Consider the following 17,491-nt stretch of genomic DNA (forward strand, 5'->3'; position numbering starts at 1 on the left):
AACCCACTGAAAACTCTTGATTTGATTCTCCTTTCACTTAACACCAGTTTAAATCTAGAATTAATTTGTTTTTATTTTTAGAACCCAAATTTTCCCAGTTGTGCTCACATCTACAACTAAAAATATTCTCAAATGTGACTATTTTTACAAGCACAAATTTAGGATCTTTCATGCACAGTTCTTTGTTAAGTGTTTAAAATTCAAAGTACAGAACATTGTGCATAGAATGTTATGGGATTAGTGTATTTATTGGCTGCAACCTAAACGATTTAAACTAAAGTATTGATCTGACCACAAAAAACACTGCATACCAAATATATAAATAAATAACGGCCCAGTGAATTCCAAAAGGCTTTTAAACTAATTCATATATTTTCTTGATTTGGCTCGGTTAGGATAATATCAGTCAGCTGAGATAGCTGGTTACGGTGGTGCACTTTTTTACTCTTCTGTTTGTAATATTTTACTCTTTCACAGGAAAAGCAGCATGAAAAGATTATTTCCTACAGATCTTTAAGATGTTTAGAATTAAAACTTTCACATAAGTTTTGTCTAGCTCGGATAATTACCCGTTGCTGACAGTGGATGTCAGCAGTGGGTCAGGTGAACAGGTGCTAAACATGGTCTAATCAGAAGTGTAGAACAAGAAAATCATGGATAAAACAGATTTAAAGTGAGTTGATTTTAATACACTGTTAAAGGTTTGGCTGAACCAATTGCTGGTCCCGTTGTCAGCAATGGGTATTTTTCCTAGTGTAGATAAGGCTATAGATATTTTTTTTAACCACTTTAAGAATTTATTCCAGACAGTATGTTTACTGAATGATTTTTATAAACAGTGATTTTAGAGGTATATAGAAATAATGTATGTACATATATGGGCATATGCATTATGGAGGCCTTTGGGATTTATATATAAAGCAGAATTAGAATCCCTCTGTTTAATGACTGATTTTCATATTTGGCACAATAACTCTTCATGGAATTGTATTTTCCATGTAATTTTTAAATGAAAGTATTTTCTCACTTTTGCAGAGGCAATATTTTAAAATACTCCCTGATTGAACTTTTGCCCTGATAATTTTGCATTTCTTTGGGTTCCTCTCACTAAACAACCACTATCTGTACAAACACCAAACACACATATTCCAATAATATCTCAGGCACAGGCCACTTCTGACATTTAAAAACTAAATACACAGAGAGAATTATTCCCCTTACTCATAATAACCTGTTTGAGCTACGCCAAGATTAGACAATGGTATTTTTTATACCCATCAGCCAGTTCCATTTTCCAGCACTGCCAGCCTGCCCCGATTTAACATACTGTCCTCATAGAGACCAGGGGGAGCTAGGAAGGCAGGCTGAATAGCAGGGAGCATGAGGATGGGCTGTGGAGGAAAGAGATGGGGACCTAGGGGTCCATGGCGTAACATGTGGTGGAGTGAAACACCACACACAGATAGGGTGACCAGATGTCCCGATTTTATAGGGACAGTCGCAATATTGGGGCTTTGTTTTTTATAGGTGCCTATTACTCCCCACCCCTGTCCCAATTTTTCACACTTGCTGCCTCGTCACCCTACACACAGAGCACAGAATGTGTTCTAGAAATGTCACAGCAGGCGGGGGGCCGGAGCATTCCTATGCTTTGCTATTCCCTAGATGTCACAAGCCCCATGGTACAAGTTAGAGCAATAGTAACCCCAGGCTAGGAGTGTCACAAACTGCCTCCCTTGTTACTTGCTCTAGAATTGGGGCTCAAACCTCTGCCTCAGTTTTTAACAGACAGGCAGCCAAATTCATGGAGGTGGGGGAGGGACAGGACCGTATTATTGCCTAGGCCGATAAGGCCTAGGCCTAGGGCGGCAAATTTGCAGGGGCAGAAGCTCCCCTCCACGCCCCGCCCCCCTGCTCCAGCTCACCTCCACCTCCTCTGCAAGTGCACCGCCGCGTCCTGTTTCTCTCCTCTCCCAGCGCTTGCGCCATGAAACAGCTGTTTTGCGGGGCAGGGAGGGAGGGGGGAGGAGGGGGAACGCCGCGCGCTGGGCGAAGAGGCGGGGCCGGGGATTTGGGGAAGGGATCCAATAGGGGAAGGGAGGGGGCGGAGTTGGGGCGGGGACTTTGGGGAGGAGGTTGGAATGGGGGCGGGAAAAGGGCGGAGTCGGGGCGGGGCCAGGGCAGCAATTTTTTCCCAGCCTAGGGGGCGGCAAAATTATTAATCCGCCACTGGGGAGGGGAGGTCGGTGCTGAAGTTATTTCAGTTACATTTTTTGACCTGAGATTTGACAAGGTCTTTTAAAAGGGATAAAGTCACTGACAAAAATAGAACTGTCCATTTTGTTATTTGGAATCTTTATGCAAAGATAGGACTTATTGAAGTAAATTAACTACTGTTGTAAGGAAACTTGCAATCTTACGGTTCAGAATGATACCATGATTATATAAGACACAAATTAGTCAAGTTCAGAAACTCCAGCATCAAAATAAATCAGGCAGAAAGGTCTTCCAACAGCCACCTTAGCCTGAACTCTTTCTGGAAAACTAGCCTTCTTGCTTTGGTTCTTGTCACAGGTGCACAAGGGCAGTAGATTATTTTTATTCATATATAGGCTTTTGTATGGCACTCATCACTATGGTATCTGAGCACCTCACAATCATTAATAGATTTGTCCTCACAATGCCCATTTGAGGTAGGGAAGTATTATTACGCCCACTTCTTTACAGATGAGGAATTCAGACAGAGAAAGAGTGAGAGCTCAAGGTCGCACAGAAATAGAGCGCAGAACTCCTGTGTCCCAGCCCAGTGCTTCAACCACAACACTATCTGCTCTGTCTGAGATGTGAATTTTCCTTTTTTTAAAGACTTTGGCATTGTTTTCAATACTGGTGAAATTCTGAACATTTGACCTCTACTTTTATTTCCAATTGGTTCATTCTTGACAGCAACTGGAATAACTGAGTTCATTCGAAGTCCAAGGACACTAAGAAAAGGACTCTGTAGATAGACCTTGCTTTTTTTTTTTAAATCAAAGGGCCTATTTGCTCTGTGGGAGGGGAAGGTTGAGCTTGGCAGGGAGACACAGAGACATTGAGAGTATTACATTTATGGCATCATTTCCCTCCTTTCTGAGGGGGGCTCTTCAGTGGTCAGGATCTGCAGCTGTGCAGAGGCAGGCTAGGGCCTTAGAGGGGGCGCACCACAGACCCCAGAAACTCATGTTTGTGGGTAAATTAGTGCTGTCCCTGTCAGCATTAACATACTGGTGGTCCCCAGCACAGTTTGGAAACCAGGTCCACTAGTCCAAGTGGGGACCAACAGTAGTGCAGAAGTACAAGGCCTCTGGACAGATGGGCCATCTGCAGAGCTCAGGGGATCTGTGAGTTTAGGAAGTGGAACCCTTAGCTACTTCAATAAGAAGTCAAACTCAGGCCCAGTGGAATAATTCTAGGGAAATTCTGTGAGTCTAAATTTGCTGAGTTTCCTCCCCCCCCCCAAGTAAATACCCAACTAGTGGAATAATTTGATCCTCAGCAATAATTTGACCCTCAGCAAGTTTGTGGATTACACTAAGCTGGGGGGAGAGGAAGATATGCTGGAGGGTAGGGATAGGGTCCAGAGTGACCTAGACAAATTGGAGGATTGGGCCAAAAGAAATCTGATGAGGTTCAACAAGGACAAGTGCAGAGTCCTGCACTTAGGATGGAATGATCCCATGCACCGCTACAGGCTGGGGACCGACTGGCTAAGCGGCAATTCTGCTGAAAAGGACTTTGGGACAAGAAGCTGGATATGAGTCAACAGTGTGCCCTTGTTGCCAAGAAGGCTAATGGCATATTGGGCTGCATTAGGAGGAGCATTGCCAGCAGATAGAGGGAAGTGATTATTCCCCTCTATTCGGCACTTGTGAGGCCACATTTGGAGTATTGCGTCCAGTGTTGGCCCCTCCAATACAAAAAGGATGTGGACAAATTGGAGAGAGTCCAGCAGAGGGCAACAAAAAAGATTAGGGGGCTGGGGCACTTGACTTACGAGGAGAGGCTAAGGGAACTGGGCTTATTTAGTCTGCAGAAGAGAAGAGTGAAGCGGGATTTGATAGCAGCCTTCAACTACCTGAAGGGAGTCTCAAGCAATGGTCTCAAGTTGCAATGTGGGAGGTCTAGGTTGGATATTAGGAAAAACTATTTCACTAGCAGGGTGGAATGGGTTACCTAGGGAGATGGTGGAATATCCATCCTTAGAGGTTTTTACAACTCGGCTTGACAAAGCTCTGGCTGGGATGATTTAGTTGGGGTTGGTTCTGTGTTGAGCAGGTGGTTTGGACTAGATGACCTCCTAAGGTCTCTTCCAACCCTAATCTTCTATGATTCTATGACCCTAACTAATTAGACAGTGGCTGCTACTGAAGGGAAATGAAGTAATTTTAAATTTTTAGCTTTCAGGCTGTTAGTCTTACCTGTGCCAATTCAGCCTTCATATAGAAGTCACTGGGAGTTGTGACTGTCTGAGGAAAGAATTGGGCACCCTATGTATAACAGGAGTTGATATCAACCCTGTGCATAGCTTGCATGAAATGAGCTACTTGTAGCTTAAATTAATCTGAGGTTTTTATTACTGACTTTTGTCAGTTAAAATGATGTATACAGTGATCCAATGCAAAGGAAGCCAGCCATTTATTTAGCTGCCAAAATATGAAGGGATGCTGAATTTTAATCACCCAAGTTTGAAAATTTTGCCATTGATTTTAGTATTATTAAAGAAGAAGATGGTTATTAAGCAAGAGGAGATAGCACTGTGATGGATACCAAATAAAGGCTTGTAATAATAACAGTAAAACAACTAAGGCTACGATTTTGGCATGGAAATTTTTAGTAAATTTCATGGCAGAGGTGCAGAGAAAAAAAGCAATATGTCACAGAAAGGTCACCAGATGATCCTCCCAGAGCCCTAGAGGGAGGACCTCATGACCAGCCCAATCCCCATTGAACCCTCGGGAGCCCTCAATACCACTAACCCGATCCTCCTGGAGTCCCTGCCTTCTCCCCAAGGGCCTCCTTACCTTACCTTCCCGACTGACAATCCGCTGGTTTAAAATGTAAAGGGGGCAATGGCCCTTTGGCCCCCTTGTCTCTGGCGCAAGTGGAGGCAGGCCTGGGCCCTCCCCATCCCCAGGACAGGAGGCTCCACTGCAGAGTGGGCTCATCATGTATTTTATTCAAATTCACGATTACTGGGAACACTATGGCTTCTGTGCCAAAATTGTAGCCTTAATAATAACAGGCTCATAGTTAAAGTTGTCAGCCACATTGCATTCTTAGCACATGTATCATCATTTAATGGGAAATTATCCCAAAATTATATTGACATTTTCGTAACCTATGAAGCTTTTCATTGTTGTACCCCTATTTTAATATATTGTTTCTATAACTTTCCCATTACAAGATTTTGTGAACAAGCCGTTTACTTGAAACTAAAAGGAAAATAACTTTAAAAAAAAAAATCAAAGATGTGGCGGCTATACGACAAACCAGAGGTAGAATTAGCAAGAGGAAGACTTTTTTTATTGGAATATAGATAGAAACATGAGAGAGATCATAGCTGAATCTTTTGGTACAGTAGACATGCCCACGGATGTTAATTTCAGCTTACACTATGCAATAATAAAGGCAATACAGTAGAACCTCAGTTACGAACACCTTGGGAATGGAGGTTGTTCGTAACTCTGAACAAAATTATATGGTTGTTCTTTCATAAGTTTACAACTGAACATTGACTTATTACAGCTTTGAAACTTTACTATGCAGAAGAAAAATGCTGCTTTCCCTTTATTTTTTTTAGTAGTTTATGTTTAACACTCTACTGTACTGTATTTTCTTTTTCTTTCTTTTTTGGGGGGGAGGGAGGGTTGTCTCTGCTGCTGCCTGATTGCGTACTTCCGGTGCCAAACAAGGAGTGTGGTTAACTGGTCAGTTTGTAACTCTGGTGTTCGTAACTCTGAGGTTCACCATATATAATTGTAAAAAGAGACTAAACAAATAAAAGTCCTCGTGCTAATTTAAAACACTAATAACACAGGAAAGTAGACTAGAGGCACAGAATTCTTGTGGGCTTTTTTTTCCCCCCTTCCCCTTTTCTAACATAGTTCAGACTTGGATTGCTGTGACTTTCCTATGCACTTACAAACCTGTAATTGTCCAGAGCTTATTGGCATAGCAACCAAGATAACAGCTCTGTTAAGCCTGTTGAGTATTTCTCTTGCATCATACTGGCTCAGTCATGCTATCGAGACCTGTTGCTTCAGTTTTTTCTGTAAATATAATAAACGTAGATATGAACTAGTGGAACTTTGCAGAGATTTTTTAAAAATAATTTTTAATCAACTGTATTGGCTGCTTCATTACAAGGCACTTCTTCAGCAGCTAGATTTTTAGTTGATTTTTATACCTGGGAAGGGGATAAGGTAGAACCTTGGCTCCTTTGCCTTCTCTTAAGCACCAGCCTTCAGGATGGAGGACATACTACATGTTGAGGGTGTTACAAATTACTCTGTCCACCCTTTACTCCTCTACCTCCAGCACAACAGGAAGCAGTGGGATGCATTGTGCCTCACAGATGAAACGTTGCCCCTTGCTATGGATGATGTGCAAATAACATAGAATCATAGAACATCAGGGTTGGAAGGGACCTCAGGAGGTCATCTAGTCCAACCTCCTGCTCAAAGCAGGGCCAATCCCCCAGACAGTTTTTTGCCCCAGATCCCTAAATGGCACCCTCAAGGATTGAACTTACAACCCTGGGTTTAGCAGGCCAATGCTCAAACCACTGAGCTATCCCTCCCCTCCAATGAAAAAAGAACAGGAGTACACAGATGGTGTGTAAGAGACTTGAACTACTCTGTCCCTACCAGGGTCTGCAAGAGGAAGATGGATGGCTGCCTGATAAGCTAAGACCTGCATGTAAAGCTGTTCATTGCTTGCAGATCGGTTCTCTCTGTAATGCGTTTGTTCTAAATAAATACTTGGCTTTATGAAGGCTGGTTGGGTTGGTCACTGGTTAACCCTGTTATAGCCCCTGTGGGAGAGCAGGATGACAAGTGCTGAACTGAACTCAGACTTGCTACAGTGATCACAGTGAAATGCAACCTAAATCCCAGGTCTGCAAGAGATTGCAGGTTCCATGCCCTGAAAAAGGTGATTGCTAGAGGCCTGAGACCCAGTGGGATACCATTATAGAGGCTACAAAGGGGTGGGAGGTGCAATTATTTCAGGAATTATGACAGTGGGATGGCAGTATGTTGGGATGATTTAGTAAATGTCTATCTGAATCAAATTGGGAGGGGTCAGGATGGGATTTGGAGTTGGGGTAAGGTTGGGAAGGGAACAAAACACAGATGTAGAACACTTTGGTTGTCTGAGAAAACATTAGTCACAGCAGTTCTTGGAAGATGACATGGAAGAAGGATCCTGTGTGGTGCTTGGATGAACACCGTGTAATGTCTGTCTGCAGTGGAAAGGGGCTTGTGATACTGAACTGAAACTTCGGGGAACAAAATAAAGTTGTGGGGTATCTTTCTTTCCTTGTCCATTTCACCATTGTTAGTCTGTCTCAGAGACAGAATTATCTGGTGATGCTGGGGGGTAGGGAAGTTGGTGTTCAAGCTTCATATCTCTCTTTGTATGGAAATTCTGTATGCAAGCTGAGAATAGTCAATATCCAGCTGTGTCTGCTAGTAGAACCCTGTACGGTTACAAAATTTGTATCCACATCCGATCCGCAAACACAGTCCGTGGGTATCTGCAGATTTCCAGGGCTCTAGATATAACATTTGGATTCATATCCATCCGTGATCCACAAACATGGTCTGCAGATATCCTTGGATATAAAGCAGATATCCACAGATTTGCAGAGCTCTACCTGCAAATATGTCAGCAAACTTCTGATGTAGCAGACAGTCCAGCTGGCCTTGTGGTTATATGGCAGTGCAAATCTGCTTGGTCCAGCTTCACAGCTGACCAAACTCCATGATTCAGTAGTATGTAAGGGGTGACCATTAGCAGAGACACGATTGAGCCTTAAATTGGTTCCTTTGATTCAGAGAGTGCACCTATCCCTTGTTATTTAGTCTCACTAAAATGTCACTTACTGAATGAGCAGGGCAGCCTCTGTGAGGGGGCCTCAGCTCTAGAATTCAGAACCCCTTGCTCTATAAGAGCCCACGTTTTTGATCCTCCTGAGCGTACTGCAAGATCCATTTATTTCCCCAGGTATGTTTGGTGGGGGTCGGTTGAGAGTTGTGATGACAGGATGGGAAGGTTACAATTTGATAGTTATTTAGTGGGAGGGGATTATAAAGAGCTATTAATAGGTTTTTTAAAATATAAATATTAAGAATAAGGATAATAGATAAATTACGGCAATGAGGCAATCTGATACCTGGGTGATAGGTGTGGTATACGAACCTGAAAAGAGCAGAACAGAAAAAAATAGAATCTAAATGGCTATAATCAAGTGCTAACAAAGAGCCCACTCTAGCTGTCTCTTATAGTCAGTACCTTTTCCTCTCAACATGTGGTTCCCCGAGCATCTTAATGTACTTTTCACTTAACAGAAAATCTATTTCTAATAACTTTACAAGAACATAGAGAAAATGTTCATGGGCCCAAACTTGCAACACACTTCACTGCTGAATCTCTGTTCCTTCCCACTTTTCTGTATTTTGCATCTCCACAGTCCTCCCCTCTTTCTTTGTTCCCTTAAACTTTTGTGAGTCACAAGATAAAGGTAGAATGCAGCCTTCCTAATTGGAAAGAGGAAGTTGTCTTTATGTTTGGACACAATGAGCTATTTATTGAAAACAGCTCTTCTGTAGTATGAAGCATCTCTTCATGTCATGCTGTCTTAATAATGCCTCTTGAGGATGGGAACACAATAATAGCATCACAGTGAGACTCAATGGGGATATAAATAGCATTCGAACAGAGTGAAAGGCCGAGTCCCTCGTTAAGTTGTGTGCAGCTGCAATCGTGTAGGTGGATGAGTAAGACCAACACTGAGAGGGGACAATGGTAACCTGGTACATAGGGGTCTTTTTTTCATTGATGGCGTCATTCCATCCTGCTATTGTGTCCACCCTAAATTAGGTCTGCGTGCCAAATGGAGTGCAGCGAACTAAGTGAAACAATCTCTCAACGCAAATTCAAAAGAACATTTTAAATGATAAAACTGAAGTCTATTTCAGTTATTTATAAGTTGTATTTCAGCACTTGTTTGGAACCATATTTGACACACTTTCTCGCGTTGATCATTTCTGTACTCCACAAGCAGTCCTATTGCAGTCAGCACGGATATATGTACACTAGAGCTGGAGGTGTAAACTCCAGCTCCAAGAGATATACCTGCACTAGCCCTGATGGAGCTAGAATACTCAAGTAGAAATGAAGCCGTGAGCAGTGAGAGGGGCTAGCCACCCAGAGTTTGTACCAATGATCTTGGACAGGATTTACTCAAGGTGGCTAACAGTCTCTCACCATACTCAGTGTAGTATGTTGATTGCAATGGATTTTTTACCTTCAGTCATCCGAAGAAGTGAGGTTTTTACTCACGAAAGCTTATGCCCAAATAAATCTGTTAGTCTTTAAGGTGCCACCAGACTCTTTGTTATTTTTGTAGATACAGACTAACACGGCTACCTCCTGATACTCAAGGTGGCTAGTTCTTCCTGCTGCAGTTACACTTCTGTTTTTAGAATGCGATCAGAGCTAGCACAGATGTAGCTCAATGAGCTGGAATTTATACCTTTACTCACTTAGGTATTAACGTGAGTAATAGGGGGTGACCAGATGTCCTGATTTTATAGGGTTTTTTCCCTTATATAGGCACCTATTATCCGCCATGCCTGTCCCGATTTTTTACACTTGCTATCTGGCCACGCTAGTGAGTAAGAGCATCAGAACCTGGCTTTTAGTGAACTATTATAAAGTAGCTATATGAAGAGACTTGTATTGGTGAGGACTCCTCACTTGCCTCTGTCAAATTAAGAAAATTAATCAGTTTAAACCAAGCAGCCCTTTGAGCCCTTTCCTTAACAGGATGATTCATGAACTGGAATGGGAGGTTTAAATGCCAAGATGACAGAGCTATTGAATTTGGAGAATTCCTTTTGGTATATTATTATGCCTGTTAGAAACTTATACTAAGGTTGTTTCTATTTGTGTATTTGAAACCTAATTTATACATAAAACAGACAAACTTAATTTGCAGTGCATATTCAAATGTGCTACTGTTCTTCACTTTTAAACTGTCCAAATTAAGGGCTTGATACTGCTCCCCTTGAATTCAGTAGAGGAGTTGCTGTTAATTTCCCTGAGAGCATGACTCAGCCTAATATCCCCAGTGGGACTTGTAAAGGTTCTCATGAGGGTAATTGTTTGCAGGATCAGAGCCTTAGTCTGTCTGAGATGCAAAAGACAGATACAAATTGCAACATTAGGTAAATACTGTAAACCTCAGAAAACACTCTATAGTTTAATGAAAGAGAATCAGTTATTCTAATACTTCCACCTATTCAAAATTGCATCGGGTACCTATTAATGTAGGATGATTTTTAAAAAAAAACACTCAGAATATTGCACTTACCCCCCCCCCATCCTTCCCAGTTGTGTGCAGTATAGCAAATTCTTTTTTTGCCATGGCTTTCTTGAGTATTAATAAGCTCCCAGTCTCTCTCTCTCTCATTCTTATTTTAAAAGTATATTTAAAGGAAAGAATCACAAAATATCAATGGATGAGCATCGGGGTTCCTCCTCCTCCATTGGGAGTATCCTTTCATACAGAAGGTAACAGAACTATTCTCCTTCAGACTTTCCCACCCTGAGACTATGGAAGATGACAATCTTGATTAGATAAGAGCTGCTGACATGCAGCCACGGATGTGCTGTGATATTTGAAAAAATATCAATACCCACTAAAAGCTTCCATTTCACTTTCTAGTTCATCTTGCTCCTTCACCATGAAAGATCTTAATATCGCTTTTCCAGTGTCACATTTTTTATAATCCTTTTCCACCTGTATTGCACTTCAAATAATCCTTCTCATTCTTTGTCACATGCACTTTAAACCTCTTTTAAATCGCAGATTTAAACTTCTAAAACAAGTTAAATTTTTTGTTGCTATGGCTATTTGTGATTATCATTATCAAGTAATTAATAATACCATTGTGCATGTACCAATCTGGAATTTATTCTTGGAGTTCTTTTGGACTTGGTCTCCCACAGTTTATAATGCCAGCACAACCACTGATTGAATTACATCCTTTGTTACTCAGCTGGGGTCAATTAGTCTGTAAATAATAGGGTATAGTGCACCTTCTCAGAAGTACCTATACAAGTGCTATTCAATTTTTCTTATTTCCATCTTTTTGCACAATCTCTAGTAACAAATAACATTTATCTTCTCAAGAAAGGAAAAACTGGAAAACAAGCCACTATTTCTGCTTTAAAGCAGCCTGCCTTGGTAATAAACGTGGGTGACATTTTGTATTTGTGGAATAGTGAAACAGACATTTATATTCTGTGAAGAGTTAACTTACTGAAATTTGGCCATGTCCTAGGGCTAGTCTAGATTGGCAACGCTAAAGTGCCTTATGTGGTCGCTGCAGAGTGCTCTTAAAAAAAACCAAAACACCTCCATGAGGGGCGTAGCTCCCAGCCCTGGTGCACTGTCTACACCAGCGCTTTACAGCACTGAAACTTGCTGCGCACTGGGGTGTATTTTTTCACACCCCTGAGTGAGAAAGTTGCAGTGCTGTGAATTGCCAGTGTACACAAGCCCTTAGCTGTTGGGAATCTATGCACCTTTCTTTCCTAGAAATATGTGCTAGAAAAATAGAGTAATGTTTCAAATCTAAAAGAAGAATACTGGGCCATATTCTTCTTCCTTACACTATGGCAATCCCCATAATTTTGGCTGGTATCTTTATAGTGGACCTTGATATAGCTGCACTTGGGGCACTGTATATATGGGTCTGAATCAGCCTATTTAAAAAAAAGGATATCCAAGTTAAGGAGAAAGTACAGACACTCATTATTCTCGATAACAGCAAATTAAAATCTGTCCTCAGATACTCACAAAATTCCCATTGAATTCAGAACTTGTATACATGTATGCAAGGGCAGTACTTTGACCCAATGAAACCACAAAAGTCAGAAATGGGTTTTAGCATAAGCTGATGACCGAGTATGTAACACAAACAGGTCTGTGAGATACAAAATACAGCAGTCAGTCTTAGAAACATGCAATCACCTCAGACAGAGGTTTATATAATTGTTACCTTAGTAATTGCAACATTCTAGGTATTCCCTATAGTATGTAGAGACAAGAATAAGGGATATTACAAACAGTGATGTAACAATCTTATCTAATTATCCAAGGCAAGTTTTTAAGAGTGACCATTATATGAGGTCAAACCTGCAGAACTTTATAGGCACTTAACCAATATTTCTATCAGAGAGAGTGAGTGAAAGTTTGATATACTGCACTAATATAACATGTGGTAAAACTATATTTACAGTCCATTTCTGATATATTTGCTGTTTCATGTACAACGTGATGTACTTACCCCCTCAAATCCGTCCAAATGCTGATCATAAAATCACCTTCTAGTCTGTCATCCCCACTTTAAATCCCTCAATAAGTTCCCCCTCTTCTAATGCATGAAACACGAACTTCTTGTCCTTATTTACAAACCCTTCCACAATTTAGCCCCTCCCTTGATATCAGACCTATTATCTTATTCCAAGACCACCTCCTGACATCACTCCACTAGTGATTCTAGACTCATTCTCCGTTTCTCTAATAAGCACTTTTGGGCTTCCTTAGTCCAGATCCATAAAGTCAGTATCTTGTCCTCCTTCAAGCCCTTCCTCAAAACTCACCTTGTCTGTTAACGCATACAATAAAGAACAGCCTAGTAATGGCTAGGCAGGTGAAAAGCTACAGTCACTACTACAGACTGGCTAGGAATTCCACATATGCTGTTATATTTATGTGTTACCACATTTCCCCTGGCCCACTTGTCTCATCCACCTGCGATGTCACCTTCTAGACTGTAAGGGCTTTTCTACCCTTGAAACGCTACAGCTGCTTCAGCGGAGACGCTCACAGGAGAGGTTCTCCTGTCATCATAGGTAACTCACCTTCCTGAGAGGCGGTAGCTAGGTCAATGGAAGAATTCTTCCATCAGCCTAGCACTGTCTACACTGGGGATTTTTCACACCCCTGAGTGATGTAGCTATGCCGATGTAAATGCCCAGTGTAGACCAGCCATAAGGCCCAGATCCTCAACGTTATTTAGGCACCTAACTCCCATTGAAATCAATGAGAATTAGGTGCCTAAATATCTTTGAGGATTTGTGCCTCAGTGTTTTGGATCAGGGACTGTTATTTATTATATGGTTTTGGTAGGAGTCACCAGATGGTCTTATTTTCCTTTGCATGCAAGTAGTGTTCAGACTTGGATGGTATTGTAGGTTTTACGATTGTTCTCTGTCTTAATCTCTTTAATTCAAGTCAATGCTTGGGACAGAGTCATATCCTGGGAACCACAAAAAGAACAGGAGTACTTGTGGCACCTTAGAGCCTAACAAATTTATTTGAGCATAAGCTTGGAACATATAGTAAGAAGATATATATACATACAGAGAACAACTTTCACCTTTTCATGTTCTCTGTATGTATATATATATATATACATCTTTTTACTATATGTTCCATTCTATGCATCTGATGAAGTGGGCTGTAGCCCACGAAAGCTTATGCTCAAATAGATTTGTTAGGCTCTAAGGTGCCACAAGTACTCCTGCTCTTTTTGAGGATACAGACTAACATGGCTGCTACTCTGAATCCTGGGAACCAGGCATTGGTGTTTGGGCTGAAATTTCTGAAAGAGGTTTGCCCTCTTGCTGTTTGTAACTACCTCCATTAAAGGACTGGTGTATTAGTGTAAATAAAGCAAGCTACCCTAAGGAAATACCCCACATCACTGATTACTCTGCATCACTGATTTTTTCTCTAATGGGAAACTGATGTGCATCACCCAACATCTGCTATTAGCTGGCAGAGGGCCGACAATATATTTGCATGGCACCTTACATAATGGGGCCAAGATGGCTGAGACATTACTGCAATTTAAATATTTAAGCAAGGAAGATGTTTGATATGAAGGTGATCATTTTATAACAGATTGTTATTGGAATGTGGAACAGTGGCTGAAGACAATGTACATAATGAAAATTTGACCAAAGGCAGAAATAATTAAATTCAGCCACATGTAATAACTAGAAATATATAGTGAATAGCAAAATGAGGCAGGGCATGCCTGACACGGAGGACTGGTTCTCTCCAATCACAAATTCTGTGTGTTTTGCATTGACAGCATCATCCCTATGGGGCCAATCCACCTGTGGAGTAACTATAGAAATAAATGGAGTTGCACCAGGGATGGATTTGGCCTTACACATTTGAAATAAAAAGGTAAGTGTTTTAAACCAACCACAGCTTGGAAGACTCAGATGGAAAACCAGGCATTACAAGTGAAAGTCTTTGCAAGAGGTGGGGAAGACTAGCTTTGAAGCTGAAGATTAAAGTACATATTTTCTCAATACAGCAAATGAGAATGCAACTTGTAGAGGACCAACAGCTGAGGAGAGGGTGTGGGAACCAGAAATACATTCAATGATTGGGAGGTTGTTGAAAATTAAGATCAGGAGAACAGATAATTTGGAGGGCTGCAATTTCTCCTGCTCCTGCGTCCCCCACCTCCTTCATATTCAATCCCTAATTGGCAGCCGACTTGAACAAAGTAAGCAGCAATGACACCCAATACGGAAGGGCAATTGCTTCATTATTAATGTGTGCAAATGCCACACCCTCCTAGTTTAATCTTTATCTGTTTTGATAGGATGATAATTAAATTCAAACACAACAAACAGCCCCACTTTGTCTCTTGCAGGGCGGAGGGCGAGGGAAAGGGGAATCAGCCCCTTAATTACTGTGTGCACAGCACTTTGAAAACGTAAATCACTCGCTAGGTGCTAAGTATTCCTAGTATTATTTATCGGCAGCCCCAGGCCTGGGCCAACTTTGTTTTAGTTGCAGATGCAGGGGAGCATGGACTCTGCCTCCCAGGTGGGAGGGGAGAAAAGGCCAGAGGGGGCCAGCAGCTGGGACACTCCCCCGCCTGTTGGCTTGCTGAGGAAGGCTGGGGAATCTGTCATTGAAAAACGAGCAGTGGGGGAAGAATAGCTTCTTCTAGCCCCTCCCTAGAAAGGCCAGCGGCAGGCCCCCAACCTGACACAGTAGCTGCTGGGCGAGACACAAGGGTGGGTGAGGTAATATTTTTTTTATTGGACTAACTTCTGCTGGTGAGAGAGACCAGCTTCTTCCCCTGCCTCTCCTCTCTTCTCCTCAGGCTGCTCTGCACAGCCCCTGCACGCAGCCTTTGAACCCAGCACTGCTCCTGCAAGTCTCTGAAGAGCTGCCTCCTCCCTCAGTGAGTCTAGAGTTTCCCTCCCCTCCCTCCCGGCTGCTGCCATAGTGATGTGGAAACAGATCGCTCTGTCTCCAGGGGAGCAGCGCGGGGGAAAGACTCCTTGGAGCTGCTGCGGGTAGGGCTGGGAGCGGGGCTGCCCCCTCGGGTTCTGAGTCCTGCCTGCTGTCCTGTGCCTACTAGCTCCTCCCAGGTAATGGGCTCCTGCTCCTTCTCAGTCCCCGCACTGGGGCAGGGAGGGGACACCGCTTTCTCTGCTCTCCTAGCTGCGATTTTCCTGCTGGGAGGATGGGTGAGGCCGTCTCTGGTGAGCAGCGGGGCAGGTGCTTCTGCCCGAGTCAGACCAAGCGAACACTGACGACACTTGGGAAACCCCAGGCCCCTCTGGGTGGCTGAGGCATGAATGGGCTTTGGCTGCCCCATGGAACCAGGAGTGTGCAGCGTGCTTTCTACCGTCCTTGTGTTGGGTAAATAACGTTTGCAAGTTAGTCTTCTCACTGCCCTTCATTTGTCTCCTCCCCCCTGTAGTTATTTCTTGAGGGACTGGAGGACCCGAAATATAAGCATCTGGTGTGTCTTGGACTCAGTGGCATTATTTTTAGGTGTGCTTCTCTCTGCACACACCGCTCTCCCACCAGACTAGTGCTAAGGGTGGAAGAAATGTTATGAAAAGATGCGTTACTTGGAAAGTTGGCGTGTTTTGGGGGGTGAAAACCATGTTGCTCAAAAATCCTCTTGTTTTTGCATGACAATAGAGTAAAAGTAGCAGCAGTTTTGAATATGCAACAAAATGAGGGGCAGGCTTGAACTTCAAGCCGTTTGGACTTAGTCAGACAGCTCTTGCCCATTCCTAGTTAACAAAGCTTCTGTTAAATCGTTAGAATAAGCTTCTCCCAGGCAGACTCAAGCTGAGACAATTTGAATGAGGGGGATTAAAAAATATGAGGAGGATTTTAAGCGTCACATCGAAACACACTCCATAGGGAACAAGATTTTAAAACCTCCATTTAAAATTTTTCCAAAAGGAGGGACTCAACTTCAAAAGTCTGGATCCAATATTTTTAAAGACTCCTAAAAGCTTAAGATTTGGGGTATCTTATGTTTGCTTATAATTTGACATGTGCACTGTTTACTATTTATAGTGTGTTTAGTATGTATTCATGCTAAGGGGGAAATGTAACCATTAAAAAGCTTCATGCACTTTTGAATGTACTGTACTCCAGGTGGCGATAATTGTTTATATGTGCACGGGGTGGGGGAGGGTTGGTACATTTACAACTGGGGCTTCTCCCTTTAATATTCATTGACCTGCCAAGTGTGGAGAGGTGATGGGAATGGCTTGTTTAAACCCTGTGAACGGGGAAGCTTTCTGACTTCACGCTGTGCCTAAGTGCTTCTTCCCGGCTTCTCTGGTTGCTAGGGGGCTCTTACTTCCTGTTTCAAATTAGCCTTTAAAGTTCACATGACTACTTGAGACCAAGACCTTACCCTCTGAAGCTTGGTCAGTTTTTTTTTTTTTTTTTTTTTAAATCGTAAGGAGCAGATTTCACGGGTACTTCAAGCGTAGTACCTGTTCTTATCAGTTTAATATCTGTACATTTCCTACTTTCTTTTATTTTATGGCCAAGACCCAGGTATCGAGGAATGGGCTATTTCTGAACCCACTGGCCCTAGCAAAATTTGACAGTACCAAGGAAACTTGTCATTGCTCTCATGGTAAGGGCAGTAGCTGCTTAAGGTTGAGGGTCCCTGAACTTTTTAAATTAATTGTTTACCACCCTTGTTTAATTTCCATCCCTCCCAGCACCTGTGGATAGTATATGAACCAAAAGGTCAGGAAAGCACAACCCAGTGAACCCTAATTTGTCTGTTTGTAGTACATGAAGCACAACACGTGCTGCTTCCTCCCGTGCTCATCTGCATCACATCCCACCATCAGCTGCCCT

General features: G+C 42.4%; 1 protein-coding gene across 20 annotated transcripts in view; it reads left to right on the top strand.

The window, feature by feature from the left end:
• SPATA13 (spermatogenesis associated 13) overlaps nucleotides 1–17,491 on the top strand; it is a 278,153-nt gene that overhangs the window by 188,648 nt on the left and 72,014 nt on the right. For 3 of the 20 annotated variants that reach the window (XM_024111572.3, XM_005310600.5, XM_042845756.2), the window contains exon 2: nucleotides 14,433–14,530. The exons of 7 other annotated variants lie outside the window; for them this stretch is intronic. Coding sequence is in view for 2 of the 13 variants with exons in the window: in XM_065594628.1 (XP_065450700.1) it covers nucleotides 15,155–15,184 (30 nt within the window). In the remaining 11 variants the exon portion in view is untranslated. 10 more of the 20 variants (XM_065594628.1, XM_065594700.1, XM_065594656.1 and 7 more) reach the window with 9 other exon arrangements.

Source organism: Chrysemys picta, chromosome 1, assembly GCF_011386835.1.
Source record: "Chrysemys picta bellii isolate R12L10 chromosome 1, ASM1138683v2, whole genome shotgun sequence".
Lineage (NCBI taxonomy): Eukaryota > Metazoa > Chordata > Testudines > Emydidae > Chrysemys > Chrysemys picta.